Raw genomic sequence first — 15,655 nt, forward strand, 5'->3', positions numbered from 1 at the left:
CAAACACACGCGCACACACACACACACACACACACACACACACACACACACACACACACACACACACACACACACACACACACACACACACACACACACACACACACACATATATATACATAACTGTGAAAAAAATTTCAACATCCCAGCCTCACAGTAGCCAATGGGATGACTGTTATTATATTTTAGCAACAACACCCAACCCACGTCACCGGGTTCCCCCTCCTCTGTGTGTGTGTGTGTGTTCTTATGTTCTTGTGCATCTATGTGTCTGCATGCCAGCCAGGATATATCCAGCATCTCCTCCATTCTTTCTCTCTTTCTCTCTGCCTCTATCACTCACACACACACACACACAGACACACATACAGGTGCTGCTCTTTGCAACCCTCTCTTCCACACACACATTCAAAACACACAAACTCAACAGAGGATTGTTGTTGGTCCACTTTTCTTGTGCTGTAGAACCTAACATTTTGCCTTCATGGAGGATTACCACAAGCCTGACCAGCAGACCGTGCAGGTGCTGAGGAACATCGCCAACCGCCTCCGAATCAACTCCATCAAGGCAACGACTGCAGCTGGCAGCGGGTGAGTTTCCACCTCTAATTCTCACATGAGCTCTAGTTTACGCATGTGAAAGCAGTGTATATAAAACATTAACAATGGTGAACTTAATATTTCTTTGCATCATGCACAGATGAGCTACACCCATTGAACTATGCACACACGCAGATGCAAGTGAAGGGCCAAAGGAACAACATGTCCTGCCTTTGTGCTCCTCCTTTGAGCCATTGAATGACTTAAACATCAACATTTTCTTGATAATTTTTTTTAATTGTTGCTCTGACTCTTTTATCATTTAACTGAATGAAAGGAATAGTCTACACTATGCATATTTCTATAACCTTCTGCTTTACAGAAATATTTTTAAATACACACCATGCAGCACAAAAAATTATACTTTTGAGTGCAAAGTACTTAACATGAATAACTGTGGAACACTTTAATCACAGCTGACATATAAAGTGATTAATTTAATCTTCTGAAATGATTGGATTTTCATATTCTGGGGAATTCCTGAAAAATGCATATGGTCTTTGGTGCATTTTGGTTACTATAAAATCTCATATTACATTACCGGGTAAATATTGTCTGTGACTTCTGACAATATTTCTCAGTGCAGCTTTGGACACAATAGACTGCCATATGGTGGGTGAGTGGTGTGTTGCAAGAGACTGAGGTTTGCGTGGTTGTTGCAATCGTAACAATCGTTTTCAATGGGAAAGGGATTCTACGATTTTAATGATAAGCTGAAATCTTGAATATAAGCCGATAGTGCATATGTGTTAACAAAGCACCCAGTTTGTGAATTAAATATCTCTGATTATGATTTTTTTTAGAATTTCATTTGTTTGTCAAACCCAAAATCTTTTTGATATTTGAAAAATGAACGGAATATACATGTAGGAGTTTCAATCCTCTTTGAACAAATCTACCATCAAACAGAGATAGGAACAGAAAGCACTAAACACTAAAAATATTTCAAACAATGTTGCTTGACCTAAAATGTTATAAACCTTATGAATGTTTATAACTAACTCAATAACCCCAAAAGGCTACTTTTACATGTGGGAAACGTCAGTAATGAGCCACTGACTCCAGCGAGTACTTGGTGATGGAAGTTAGTTAGTCTTTCAACACAATGTCTCTCTGAAATGATTGTTTTAATGCCATAATTGTTCTCATTTTGATGATATGATAGCATTTACAATCGACTTTCTGAATGTAGGAAGTGTACTTGCAGTTGCTGGTGCCCTCTGTGGTTGTCTTTATAGTTTAACAAAGGGTCTTCTTACAGATTTTGTGAATTCATTTCCAACAGTTCAACTGCCTTTTTTGATCGGTCTGCACTGTGCCATATAGAAATCATAAAGACTGTCACTTCTTTTTATACTACTGCTAAGGACTTACAGTACATGTGCTGTTTAAAAATTACTGGATTTTTTTTTTTTCTGGATAAATTCACAGAATGATTACCTGACCTGCATCTATACAAAAAAATATGCAATGACACTATATAATAATGAAACAGTAACATCACTTTTAGTGTAGTACTTTTCATTGGAACCTCTTCACAATATGCTCCCAATAAGAAACATGGTCAAGTTAAAGAAGTCTGTGTGTGTCTTTGTTTCTAGTATACATTTCTGTGTGAATATGTAGTCGTGGGTGACAGCGTCCTCTCCTATTTTGTGCAGACACCCCACATCATGCTGCAGTGTGGCAGAGATCATGTCTGTGCTTTTCTTCCACACTATGAAGTACCGTCCTGACGACCCAAGGAACTTCAACAGCGACCGCTTCATCCTGTCCAAGGTGGGAATCAGTCTGGACATCTGGGCATGAGTTTGTGTATTTAAATGACATTTTGAATTGTGATTTTTCTTTTCTTTTGTCTTTTAGGGTCATGCTGCTCCTGCCTTGTACTCCATGTGGGTTGAAACAGGTTTCCTAAAGGAAAGCGAGCTGCTGAGTCTGTGCCAGGTTGACTCTACCCTAGAGGGCCACCCAACCCCAGTAAACTGTCACATACTATAACACATTTTAGGAATCAAACAGTAAATCAACAACCATTCTGTCCCCGAATAATGTTTTATTCATGTGATTTGTGCATTTCAGAAACAGCAGTTTGTGGATATAGCTACAGGATCTTTGGGGCAGGGTCTTGGTGTGGCCTGTGGAATGGCTTACACTGGGAAATATTTTGACAAATCTAGGTAATCCCGCACAAATGTGCACGTCACTCAAACTCTTAATCCATTTTGTCTGCAGATTTAAATCTCTTAAAATGCTTAAAATTGACTGTTTTTTATCTGGTGTACAACACAAATATTCACAATATTTTGGAGTCCTGATACATTTTTTTGGGTGTCTTTAAATTCTAGGTTTGCATTCTGCATCCTTTTAGTGTCTTTTGATTTGGATTTTTCACTTTTCTGTGGGTGTGTACTGCAGCTACATGCTCTACTCTCACAATTCTTCTGCTCTAATAATCACAGCCGCAGCAGTCAGATCTCAGTTATTTTTACCATCTGAGCAGATTTCATGTCAGAATCAAATTTGGATATTGTGCTTTCAGTCATGTATTTTTTTTAAATCTATTTTTTTAAATAATTATCAAAACGTGATTTAATTTGGCTTTTTTGGTTTCATCTCATCTGGTAATATTTGAGACAAATCAATAACTAAATAACAATAATAAAAAAAAAATGTTTGTCCTCTTTAAATGTTTCTGCTTGGGTCTTATGGGTGATTTGTGTTAGAAGCAGGTGTGAATCCACATCTTGAGAGGCCTCGAGAAGCTTTTATCATGTCACAGCTGACTATCAACATAACTGTCAGACAATAGAAAGAGAATCAGTCTGACTGAGATATGCTTCCTCTCGCAAGCACAACACCCCACCCTCATCCAAATATACACACACACACACACACACAGATATCAACAGAGAGAGATACGCACTAATCGTATAATCTTGTCTTCTTCTTTACCTCAGTTACCGCGTGTACTGCCTGCTAGGGGATGGCGAGATGTCAGAGGGTGCTGTCTGGGAGGCCTTGTCATTCGCTTCCTACTACCAGCTTGACAACCTGGTGGCCATCATGGACATCAACCGTCTAGGCCAAAGTGACCCTGCACCCCTGCAGCATCACGTAGAGAAATATCAGAAGCGCTGTGAAGCTTTCGGGTAACAGTGCATCTTGAAAATTGATACTGACATAGAGGCTGGTGTCAGTGTGGTATATGTGGTTGGGGATTACATTTACTGGATACTTTCCTGCTGTGTCCATATTATCTAACATATCTAATGTGTGTGTGTGTGTGTGTGTGTGTGTGTGTGTGTGTGTGTGTGTGTGTGTGTGTGTGTGTGTGTGTGTGTGTGTGTGTGTGTGTGTGTGTGTGTGTGTGTGTGTGTGTGTGTGTGTGTGTACATAGCTGGCATGCCATCATTGTAGACGGGCACAGCGTGGAAGAGCTTTGCAAGGCTTTGAGCCAGCCACGCCATCAACCCACTGCCATTATTGCGAAAACCATCAAGGGCAAAGGCATTCCAGGTAATTGTTTTTCATTCTTCACTCCCGATCTGAAAAAGCACTGCCATTGCTGTTGAACAAATTATATGCAAAATGACACTGCATCAGCTTTCCCGTCTGAGTGGTAACCCATTTACCACCATAAACAATGTTTACATCTCTTAATGTAATGTCACGTTTGTGTGGTTGCAGCTGCGGAGGATAAGCTGGGTTGGCATGCCAAAACTCTGCCCAAAGACATGTCTGAGGTGGTTATGAAGGATCTGCAGAGCCGTATCATGAACAGCAGCAAACACCTGTACCCACCTTCCCCCGTCGAGGACTCCCCACCTGTCAGTCTGAGAAACATCAGGATGCCGAGTGCACCCAACTACAAGGCTGGAGAAAAGGTTGGTCACCTGTATCCAAACAAAGACCTTATGTACATTATATCCTTATCCTTTAAGCTTAAATACTCTTGTGTAAACACTCCACTGGTGCAAATAAATAAATGCTATTTAGACTAAGATTTACAGACAATTTTTGATTTGGCTCTTTCTTTATAGATTGCCACACGGAAGGCGTATGGAATGGCTTTGGCCAAGTTGGGCCGCTACAATGAACGTGTTGTGGCCCTTGATGGTGACACCAACAACCTCACCTACTCAGAGATCTTTAAGAATGAGCATCCCAACCGCTTTGTTGAGTGCTACATTGCTCAGCAGAATATGGTATGATCCCTGATGACTCTCCAGATATAAGCCTTTTAACAATTTATTCTTACATGACAAATATGTATCAACAAAGCCGTATATTTTCTACCTATGGTATTTTTTAGTCTAATGCGCTCAATGTTTTCTTTTGTTTTTTTACTTTTTTACTTAAAAACACATTTCACAGGAGTGATTTCTTTGAGTAAATTGCTCTTAATTAACTCTGACTGCTCTCGAGCACAACCTTACATGTCACAGCTGTGAGCCTGAGCTTGTGGTATTAAATTATGCATAGCTTGTCTATGCGTAATGTAAGGATGGGCAAGGGCACAGCCGTTGTTGCTCTTTATATTTATTGTGGCAGTTGCTGGTTAGAAAACACCTTTCCTTTGTCTCCTTTGTCATTATTCTATGTGAACTTAATGTGGAGAGAGGCAATCAGACGCTAATTCCTTGTCCTGTCATGGTTCCAGCAGCAGCCAGCTCAGATGTAGGTCAGGCATGTGTGTGATGATAAGCAGTCATGACAAGTGAATTCATAAGTAAAATATTAATCAGTGCAGAGGGTGGGGCCATCTGGCTGAATGCATGAGAAAAGTCAAAAGTTGAAGGGTGCAACAACTGCAGCTGATAGAAATTTGACAAAAATATGGAGTTAGGAGACTGACACTATAACATCTAACATTTGATTTGTTGTTGAATTTAGTTTTATTGTTTATAGACAAGGAGTGTGTTTTTTTTTTATCGCATCAGTAAGAATGTATCTAACATCAGATATCCAGATTGGATAAAGCAAGGGAGTTGTGGGACTGTGGAGAGTTACAAAGACAGGACAGAGGAAATTATTTGTATGAGGAGGTATGCTACTGATTCTACCCATATGGTAAAATAAGCTCCAGAGGTTTATGGAGAGCTCCTCTCACTGACTCTTGACTTAAAGTGGTCTTTGGTTCAAAGAGGCTTTCAAATATGGTTTCTGCTGCAGATATTTGACCCTCTGGGGGATCTCTTTGCGATCACGTTCGTGTGACCTGTGTCTGTTTAATTTCTCACAGGAAGGTTAATCCTCTTGAGCGCTTGTGTAGATACTACTACTAATAATATTATAATAACAAATTATTTGTATAGAACCTTTCATACAAGAAATGCTGCTCAAAGTGCTTTACAGCTAGAAAATTACATGCAGTGTTTCACATAAAAACAGATATAAAGGAACATTTAAAAATATAGAAGACAAGAAAAAATTTGATGAATGAGAACAGATAAAATGCATAATATTAGACACAATAGAGTTAAAATATAAAATAAAGCAATAAAGTAATATGCATTTTAAAGGTGCGGTAGTTCAAGTGCGGGCAAGTGCAAGAGAGCTTCAAGAGTAGCTAAAATAAAGAGCCAAAGTAAAGAGATATGTTTTGAGCTTTCTTTCTTTTTGTTACGAAAAAACAATCATTTTCTTTCCCAGGTCAGTGTTGCCATGGGATGTGCTGCTCGTGAGAGGAACGTTGTATTCGCGTCTACTCTTGCTTCCTTTTTCACTCGGGCCTTTGACCAGCTTCGCATGGCAGCCATCTCAGAGAGCAACATCAACCTGTGTGGCTCCCACTGCGGTCTGTCCACTGGTTAGTAGACTGCTGCTAATGAGCCAAGCACCACAACCCTCTTTACACTTCTCACCAAACCCTCACCTTTATTCCATCACACAGAATCCAAGCACTTCACAGCACCTGGTTTCTCACACTAAATTCACAGTATCCCTAATAAATGTATGTCAATGTACATAAGGAATCTGTGTATGTTTGTGAGTATGCAGTTGCTGCAACCCTTTCGTCTCTCTTTCCCTCTAATGCTGATTTTTTCCCCCTTACAACTTACCCCCCTTGGTGTTCCAGCTATTACTCAATCCTCCCCTTTTTCTCCCTTCGTGTCAACCCTGGAAGCTGTCAGCAGGGAACCAAGTGTCCCTCTGTTAGTGCAGGTACACTGCATGCAGTCTAGCTTTATGTCCATGCATCTGCATGCATCAGCTCACCTAAGTTGATAACGTTGGAGGATCTCCTCAAGGTTGGATGTATAAGTCAACTATAAATGTGCATGTTACAGGGGAGGAAGGCCCTTCTCTGATGGGTCTAGAGGACATGGCTATGTTCAGGGCCCTTCCCACAGCAACCATTTTCTATCCCAGTGACGGTGTGTCTACAGAGAAGGCTGTGGAGCTGGCTGCTACCACAAAGGTATTTAAAACACAACTGCAGAGTTATGGCTTTCCCAAAGGATCAGAGGAATATTTATCTGTTACAAAAGTGTCATTTTGTTAATGCTTTTGTCATTTTCCTGATCATTAAGGGTGTTTGTTACATCCGAACCAGCCGCCAAGACAGTGCCGTCATCTATAACAGCAATGAGGACTTCCATGTTGGACAGGCAAAGGTGAGAGGTTCTTTCTGCTTACAGACAGTAGGGTGCATTAAGAAAATAGGAAATTATTGCAGAATAAAACACAACGGAAACGTGAATTTAAAACAGAGGATACCATTCTCTTTGGCAGGTGGTGTACCAGAGCAAAGAGGACCAGGTGACTGTGGTGGCAGCAGGAGTGACTTTGCATGAGGCCCTTGCTGCAGCTGAACATTTAAAGAAAGGTACAGTACAATAAAATATGGATTTTGATCATAATTTATGATTATATAGGACATATCCAGAAGATTAAGATTAAAGTTATTACTAAAGTTATTATTAAAAGACAGACAAACAGACAGACAGACAGACAGACAGACAGACAGACAGAGAGCAGATTATTTAACAAATTCATGGAAAATTTGTCACTAATAATATGAACATACTGGCAATAACATACTGGCCACAGGAACTATAAACTGTGAAATCATAGGCTCAGTTACAACATCCTTGTTAATGATATCAAGTATGTTTATGTATTGTATTCCTTTACGAAAATCATTTTTATAGAGAGGATCTCTGTCAGAGTCATTGATCCCTTCACAATCAAACCACTGGATTTCAAAACCATCATCGACCACACACGTGCCACCAGGGGCCGAATCGTCACTGTCGAGGACCACTACTATGAGGGTAGGTTTTCATAAAGGTTGTTCATACTGCTCAGCTTTTGCATATTGTATGACCACTGTCAACCCAGCAGCAAAAAGCTCCTTAGCATAATGCAGCTTCGACCCTGTCATTGGTCCACATCCTCGGGTGTGTTGTCGTGGCATGTTTCCATTGGTTCAGCTATGGAGATGCAATGTGGTGGCATTTGCTCATTGGTTGAGCCGAGGCTGCCTGTTGTGCGTCCTCATTGCAGGCAAGGTATTGGTAATGTGGTGCATTTTGTAAGTGCTAGAGCCAGAGAGGCAGAGAGCTGTCAGACTTCCTTAGCTGAGCATGTGCCCATGGGGCTGACTGTGACCTAGATAGCACAGACAGCCATGCCCTGTGCCTGATAAGAGAAAGGGGATGGGCGATGGCAGGGACTAGACTGGACAAAGGAAATTCAGCAACTGTAATCCGTCTGATATTGTGTATCATACATTTTACATCTGGACCAGTTGTTGTTCAGTGGTCAAGGCGATATTTTTCACAATCACTTGTAATGTTTTCTTGTACTTATATATTTATGTGTTGTGTGTAAAAAGGTAAAAAAAAAAATGTTTGTCTAATAGAATTCTTAAGGTGATTGGTTACCCATCATCCTTCTTTCCTTTTCATCTTTTTCATGTGATAAACTGTGGTTGCACAGGTGGTCTTGGGGAGGCGGTGTCCTCGACAATGGTCAATGAGTCTGGCTTCAATCTGCACCGACTGGCCGTGTCCCACATTCCCCGCAGTGGCAAACCTCATGAGCTGCTCAAAATCTATGGCATCGACCGTGATGCCATCACCCAGGCCATCCGCAAGATGCTCAGCAGCTCTACCAATGCCAAGTAACTTTCTCCCTGCCCCACCCATCTATCTGATTACACCCCTACAGATGAGGATAAGCAGTCAAGTATGTTTTTGATTCACATGACACCCAGCTCTTTATATTCATTCACTGTGAATACCCCAAACTGTGTACTAAAGTAGTGTGATTTTGTGCCGTACACTTTGAAGTAGAGTTCCACATTTCCTTTCCTTTTGTGCATTCATCACCTCATTCACAAAAACAGAGACACACATATCCTCACTCATAAAACTCCATGGATCCTGTTCAGTCATAAAAATGTGGCCATAACTGACTTTGTCATTAGTGGATGCTCACCGTACAAAACAATCCAATATTACATGTTCAACATGACTACTGTGTGATGCTCTCGTGTTTTTTAAATGCTCTTTGATTAACTTCATTCAACTGAAAATGGTTTTGATATTGTTCTGATGTAGCTCGTAAAACTGGGTGGGGCATAGTTTTAAAGTAGGTGTTTCTCATGACAACAGTGTCAGAAAGAAGCTAAGTGAGTTGTTGTTTGTAGAAGGTAGTGGGGAAAAAAAAATCAAACAAATGTAAGCAGGTCATAAAGAGCAGTCATGCAATAGCACAGTTCACAAACAATTTACATTTTTGTGGTCCCAAAAATCATTTCTCTTCAGCACTATTTTTTTGTTATCTATTGAGAGTAACCATAAACCAACACACCTCAGTGTTCATTTGTGCTCTAGCTGTACATTTGAACCATGCCAGCAGTGAAAGTCTCTTTTACATAAGGTGGAGGACTGAAGGTGCATCCAGTGCTGTTCGAGGATATAGTTGGCTATAATTGTGACTATGATCGGTAGCTAGTAACATATGACTTGGAGACCTATGAACAAACACTTTATTTGTTACTTGAAATTTTGTATGTACCATACTTTCATGTAATAAAGCCCTCTGCATTTGACTTTGAAGATGTGCCATAGTTTGTTATTTTTGCCTTTGTGTTGTTAAAGCAGTATGCAGCCATCTGTTCTGTGTCCAAGGAGATGATACAAACCGTCATTATGATGGCATATATCAGTATTTTTTTTTTATAAAAGAGGGATACATGTTGCCATTATTTATGTCATTTAATGTTTATTTTGTTTTAACATCTCTGATGACCAGCTGGAGATCTGACCATAAAAGATATTATAATATATTCTTTTTTTCCATGGTGATATGCAGGACTTCCTGGTATCTTTGACTATTAAGTTCATTTTATCAAACTCCAGTCTGCCCTTTGGCCCTATAATAATATCCCAAAGAAAACGCTGCTTGTAAATCTGTGCCCTGTGGTTTTAAACTCATTCTACCACCAGGCACTCTGTCTCTTTCTCAGCTCCCTGTTGAAAAGAGACATATGAACTTTTTAGATTATTACTTTAATCTTCAAAAACATTTAAAGACGTTGAGGAACAGTGTGCAAAATTAAAATCAGCTTTTAAATGCTGACCTACCTCAGAGAGCTGTATTTCCGTTTTGCTCCCCTAAGAGCGAACATGATAATGCCACATCCATAAGACAGCGTGTAGACTGAAATAAAGCACATCATTTAACCACCAAAAAACTATATTTTCCAGCTTCACATGCTGTAAAGTCATGTTGCTTTACCGTGATATGAATTAAGGTTGACGATGGCAGTCAAAAGTGCAAAACAAAGTCCCCAGTAAATATCTAAAGAGAGTTGGAGGACAATGTTAGCTTTCATACAGAAAAGGGTTTTATTATATAGTGCATATCAATGGAAACCGTAGCTTGCCAAGCATATTATCATGACTTTTTTCACCACATACTTCTATGAATTATTATTAGATAACATTACTGTAACAGTATTCACCACCATAAGTAAATCATCAATATGCTGTTTTACAAATTAAAAATTGTATACATCATTTAAAATCAAGTTAATAACAAAGTGCCAAAACAAACCCAATTCAAAACCAGTTTGTAAAAAAGTGAGATTTTAATTTAATAAAGGAATAAGTACCTCTGTTGTCATACGGACGGCCTTCACAGCTTCTAGTGTGGGCTGGCCTTCCTGAGAACAAGCATAACGAAAACATTTTTTAAAACGACACTAACAGGTTAAAATAGAAAAGGTCAGCAGTAACAAAAAAAAAAAATTCTCAAAATGTTTGTGTCAGATAAACGAAACAAAGTTCAGCTTACCACAAATCATGCCCAAAACCTCAAAAACTATGGTCAAACATAAAGCAAGAACTATTGGAACCGTGAGGGCTGGAAATGAAAGAAAAACACTCCTAAACAATTACAGCCTCTGTGTTATACATTTAACATGTGCCCAACAAAAACAGATATATGTGCTGATAGATGAGATTACTTGAAGTGTACATACAGTATAAATTATTTTGAATGACAGAACTTGGACAAAGTGTACTTACAACGAAAAGGCCTGTAAAGTGCTGTTCCACATCCTAGACCAAAGCAGGCTGAATAGAAATGGTAATATTTGTCTGAAAATATTCAGAATAATGCATTAAGATAACAAAACGTGTTAAACAAAGGTGAATTTCTTTCAGGATTCTGTGTGCCACCACATACAGTGTTGGTAAAAGTCAAAAGCAAGGGATGCATCCATATTCCTGAAAAAGGAACAACATAGTTTGATGGATAAACATGAAGTTAGAATGGATTAACATTACCAGAGGTAGAAATTATACAGGTATACACACCATTTAAGTTCAGCTGAGAGCTAATTCTCCTGGGAGGTGTAGAATCAACAGGATAATGAATGTCGAGTATTACTTCCTTAAGCCAGTCAAACCGCTCTGTCAAGTCACACAAGGAAAGTCCCACATAAGACTGTTTCACTTTCGCATTTCTGTCGACTGTGTTTTCAGGCCTTTAAAAGTACAAGGGATTGAGGCTCAATATTGAGATTTTTCAATTTAAGTTCTGTCAGGTTAAAACTAATTTAACGAAAGAGTTAGACTTCAGTGTATTTGGCTTTACATCTGTAATGTTTGTACAACAGGTTAGTGTCACTATTTAACAGTATCAATCATTTTGGAATAAATTAAAGGTGTCAATACAGCGATGAACAACCACTCCGTTAAAGTAAAAGTCCTGCATGAATGTATTGGCAGCAAAATGTAATGAAGTAAAAGTAGTGGTTTGGTCCCATGACTGATATATTATTACCTATGACATCATTAGATTATTGATACTGAAGCATCAGTGTCAGCTGCATGTTACTGTTGTAGCTTCTGCAGGTTAAGCAAGTTTTAAATACTTATATCCGGTTATATATACAGAGACAGAAGATAAATCTGAGGGGTTGTCAGATGATTACTGGGAGAGGAATAAAAGAAAAACTAAATTCTGACAGACAACTCTGTTTTCAGTTTCTGGACTTTTTCTCTAATCTTTGATTTTTATTTATTTTCTTGGTGAAATATTTGGCCTTTTACTGAAATTAAACTATGTGAAATGGTTACAGGGGAAAATCTATTTGGTGGGGGCGTTACCAATTTATAGACAAATGTGACCCCAGGAGACAAACAATGTTTATTACAAAGTGTTATATTAAAAGAGTGTCCTTTTTTTTTTTATTAATTATGTCAAATCTTCATACTTACATAAGTACTGGAGTAGAAAGCACTATTTGTCCACTGTGGGCTTCATTAATCCCACAGTGGCATCACAGCAGCACAGAAACACAAAAAGGTGCACACAATAAGTTGGGGATTCGACCCCTGAGAGACCGGTGTAAAGATGAGTATTGACCACTGCAGGGCTCCGGTCAGAGAACACAAGACATCTGTTTGATCCACACGTTACTGTATTGTGTTTGGCGTACAGTATTTTAACTTGGAGACAGATTGAAAGATGGAATGATTGACAGATGCATGGATTGACAGATGGAGTTTCTGAAATAAACACAGAACGCGAATTACAGAACCGAATTATCACCAATAGTTAACCTTAACCAAGCATTAATACACACATTCACAGGAATACAGGCTCGCTAGCCAGATTAGCCACTAAGCTCAGCGTTGGGCTATTATTTGAACGGCTAATTGCATAACAAACACTTACTAACACCAAATGCACTTAAGAGCATAAGTACAGCTATAAACGGAACCGTTTTACCACATAAATCCAAAGTTACAGTATTATGACTTACATCATCAATGACTCGATCTGACTATACTGTCGGTCCTGCGTAGCATATACGATTAGTGCAACCGCAAGCGGAAACAGTTCGCAGAGTCAAAATAAAGTTTCAAGGTAAGAGCGTCGTAACCGTATTGTCTCTGTCCGTGAAGAATTCGCAACAGCCGCTCCCACATTTGAGCAGCAAATGTGTAATAACAGGAATTCTTCATGCATCATTAGCATCATCCTTGAGCTCAGGGAGCTAGATCAGACGAGCAACTGGTCTTGTGTAGACTTTACTGTTCACCAGGACCTCTGCGGTCCTGATACATCCGTCCTGACTAGGGACTGTCTTACAAACCTTCCCAATGGGCCACTGAGCCCTGGGAAGCAATGGATCGACGACCAGAACGACTGAGCCCACAGTGATGTTATCAGTGGCCTTCTGCCACTTCTGCCGTGTTTGAAGAGTGGGCAGATAGTTCCGTGTGAACTGGATCCAAAACTGGTCCACAAGCGTTTGACAGTAGCGCCATCTCCGTCTTCCTATGCCTGCGGGGGCATAGGCCACTTGAGGCAGCGATGCATCCCGCCGCCCCATGAGAAGGATGTTAGGAGTGATGGGGTCAGGGTCAGCAATATCAGCTGACACATACCCAAGTGGTTTCAAGTTTAGGATTCCTTCGACCTCCACTAAGATCGTGTAGAGGACGTCTTCGGAGACTGACTGGCTCCCAACTGCAGTTTGAAGGCCGGCTTTTATGGAACGAACCTCTCTCTCCCATACTCCACCGAAGTGAGGAGCGCTTGGCGGGTTGAACTTGAAGTCGTTCCGGTATTCCATCAGCTGTTCCTTCAACTGCGGTTCCATGGCTGCGAAAGCCTCACGGAGTTCTCGCTCAGCACCACGGAAATTGGTACCGCAGTCTGATAGTATCTCCTTCGGTCTGCCGCGCCTCGCGATGAACCGACGAAGAGCAAGGAGGAAGGCATCTACATCTAGAGAGTTGAGGAGTTCAATGTGGATGCTGCAGGTCGTGAGACACTTAAAGATGGCACCCCAGCGCTTTTCCGTCCTCCTGCCTATCTTGACCAGGTAAGGGCCAAAACAGTCGACACCTGTTGAGTAGATAGGTGGACAGAGAAGCCGGAGGTGCTGTGGCGGCAGGTCCGCCATCTGCGGGACTTTGGGCTGAGCTCGCCAGCGTTGGCAGGATGGACACTTGAGCTGGTGGTGTCTGACAGCTTGTCGTCCTCACAAGATCCAATACTGCCTTCGCAGTTCTGCATACACCCGCTCCGTACCCGGATGAAACAAACGTTCGTCCATATGTTTGATGAGGAGCTTTGTTGCTGGGTGCTTTGGATCGAGCACAATCGGACGGATCTCTCCTATGTCTGTATTCTGCAGCCTTCGTAGCCTCCCTCCTACCCGGACTAAGCAGGTTGAGGGGTCCCATTCTGGGGCGAGGCTGACCAAGCGGCTGTGGTTTGGCGCCGGTTTCTGTGCTTTGAGAGCGGTGACCTCCACTGGGAAGCTATGGGCTTGACACTTCCTCAGCAGAAGGATCTCCGCATCCTGGAGGTTAGTAGTTTGGTGATATTTCGGAACCTCGGCCGCCCCTTGAACACCCTGGCTTGCTTGACGAGTGGCCTCTACCAGCTCATTCCATACACTGAACTGAGAAGCATCAGGGAGATTGTCCTTAGGTTCCACTGTCTGAGGTCGAACCCTCCCTCTGCTAGTAAGGTACACAATTGATTGACTCTATGCGTGTCGGCAGGCACGCTGGGGAGGCTCTCAAGGCAGTTGTCCACGTAAAAACTCTGCTGCACTGAATGCAGAGCATCAGGATAGCTCTCTTCATGGTTACGAGCGTGTTGTTGTAAAGCGAAGATGGCACAGCACGGGCTGCTCGTTGTGCCAAATGGCAGCACCTGCCATTCGTACACATCTGGTGGGTCTTCACAGGGCAGGTCCCTCCAGGTGAACCGGAGGAGTGGTCGATCTTCAGGCAGAAGACGAACTTGATGAAACATTGCGCGGATGTCCCCACTCACAGCAACCTGATGCTGTCTGAATCGTAGGAGGACGCCTAGCAGCGAGGGCCCCAACGTGGGTCCAGGTAGCAGTTGGTCGTTCATTGAGGCACCCTGATAACTGTAGGAGCAGTTGAAGACCAGTCGTTGCATCTAAGGTGATGGGGGAGATACCACGCTTCCTCAGACTGGTTCACTTCGTTAGGCAGAAGCTTCTTGACGTAATCGGCCCGGATAAGCTTGCCAGTCTCCTCCGAATAGATAGCTGCCTTCTCCGGATCTTTTTTGAGCCGTTTCTCTGTGGCTCGCAGATGAGCTATGACTGAATGAGTCGAGCTGTTCAGTTTAGGGGCTCCTCTCCTCCTCAGGAGGGGGGTTGCATAGCGTTGAACTCCTTCAGTGTTGACCCTCTGCGTCCTCGTCTCTAAGAGGTTCATGGCTTCTTGGTCCTCACGGGAACGAACTACCACTTTCTCGTTCCGAAACAGCAGAACGTCGAGTTGCCATAACTTCTCCACGTTTCGGCACAGGAGGTCATTAGGAGGAACAACTGTGGTGAAAAGACATTGCTGCACTGCAGTTGGGTGGGATCCACACCTTTCAGCACCTTGCAAAGCCCATCCGAGGGCAGTGTGGATGGCAACAGGTCCACTGTTAGCTCCTCTACGCACCGGCTTAGTGGCAGTAATCAGTTGTACGTGATCTGATCCAAGCAACACCATTGGACTGGCATTAAAGAAAGTCTTCGGTGGGA

General features: G+C 41.6%; 1 protein-coding gene across 1 annotated transcript; it reads left to right on the forward strand.

Annotated features, from left to right (window-relative positions):
- The first annotated feature begins 349 nt into the window (after positions 1-349).
- Positions 350-9,652, forward strand: LOC138623656 (transketolase-like). Its single transcript, XM_069703307.1, has 14 exons — positions 350-591; positions 2,262-2,379; positions 2,467-2,580; positions 2,683-2,780; positions 3,561-3,752; positions 4,001-4,119; positions 4,291-4,487; positions 4,644-4,808; positions 6,256-6,412; positions 6,894-7,024; positions 7,137-7,220; positions 7,339-7,432; positions 7,758-7,880; positions 8,548-9,652. The coding sequence occupies exons 1-14, from the start codon at positions 485-487 to the stop codon at positions 8,733-8,735; spliced, it is 1,887 nt and encodes a 628-aa protein (XP_069559408.1). The 5' UTR covers positions 350-484; the 3' UTR covers positions 8,736-9,652.
- The last annotated feature ends 6,003 nt before the right edge of the window (positions 9,653-15,655 follow it).

The sequence above is a fragment of the Brachyistius frenatus genome, unplaced genomic scaffold, assembly GCF_029030835.1.
Source record: "Brachyistius frenatus isolate BFR_SWC_R1_liver_20210118 unplaced genomic scaffold, ASM2903083v1 Contig_45, whole genome shotgun sequence".
Lineage (NCBI taxonomy): Eukaryota > Metazoa > Chordata > Actinopteri > Embiotocidae > Brachyistius > Brachyistius frenatus.

What these genes read in the sequence shown, in the direction of transcription:
- LOC138623656 (XM_069703307.1), top strand. Translation starts at nt 485, where the DNA reads ATGGAGGATTACCACAAGCCTGACCAGCAGACCGTGCAGGTGCTGAGG. An exon ending in TAGAGGGCCACCCAACCCCA is followed by an intron (nt 2,581 to 2,682) that starts GTAAACTGTCAC and finishes TGTGCATTTCAG; the next exon opens with AAACAGCAGTTTGTGGATAT. An exon ending in CCACTGCGGTCTGTCCACTG is followed by an intron (nt 6,413 to 6,893) that starts GTTAGTAGACTG and finishes TGCATGTTACAG; the next exon opens with GGGAGGAAGGCCCTTCTCTG.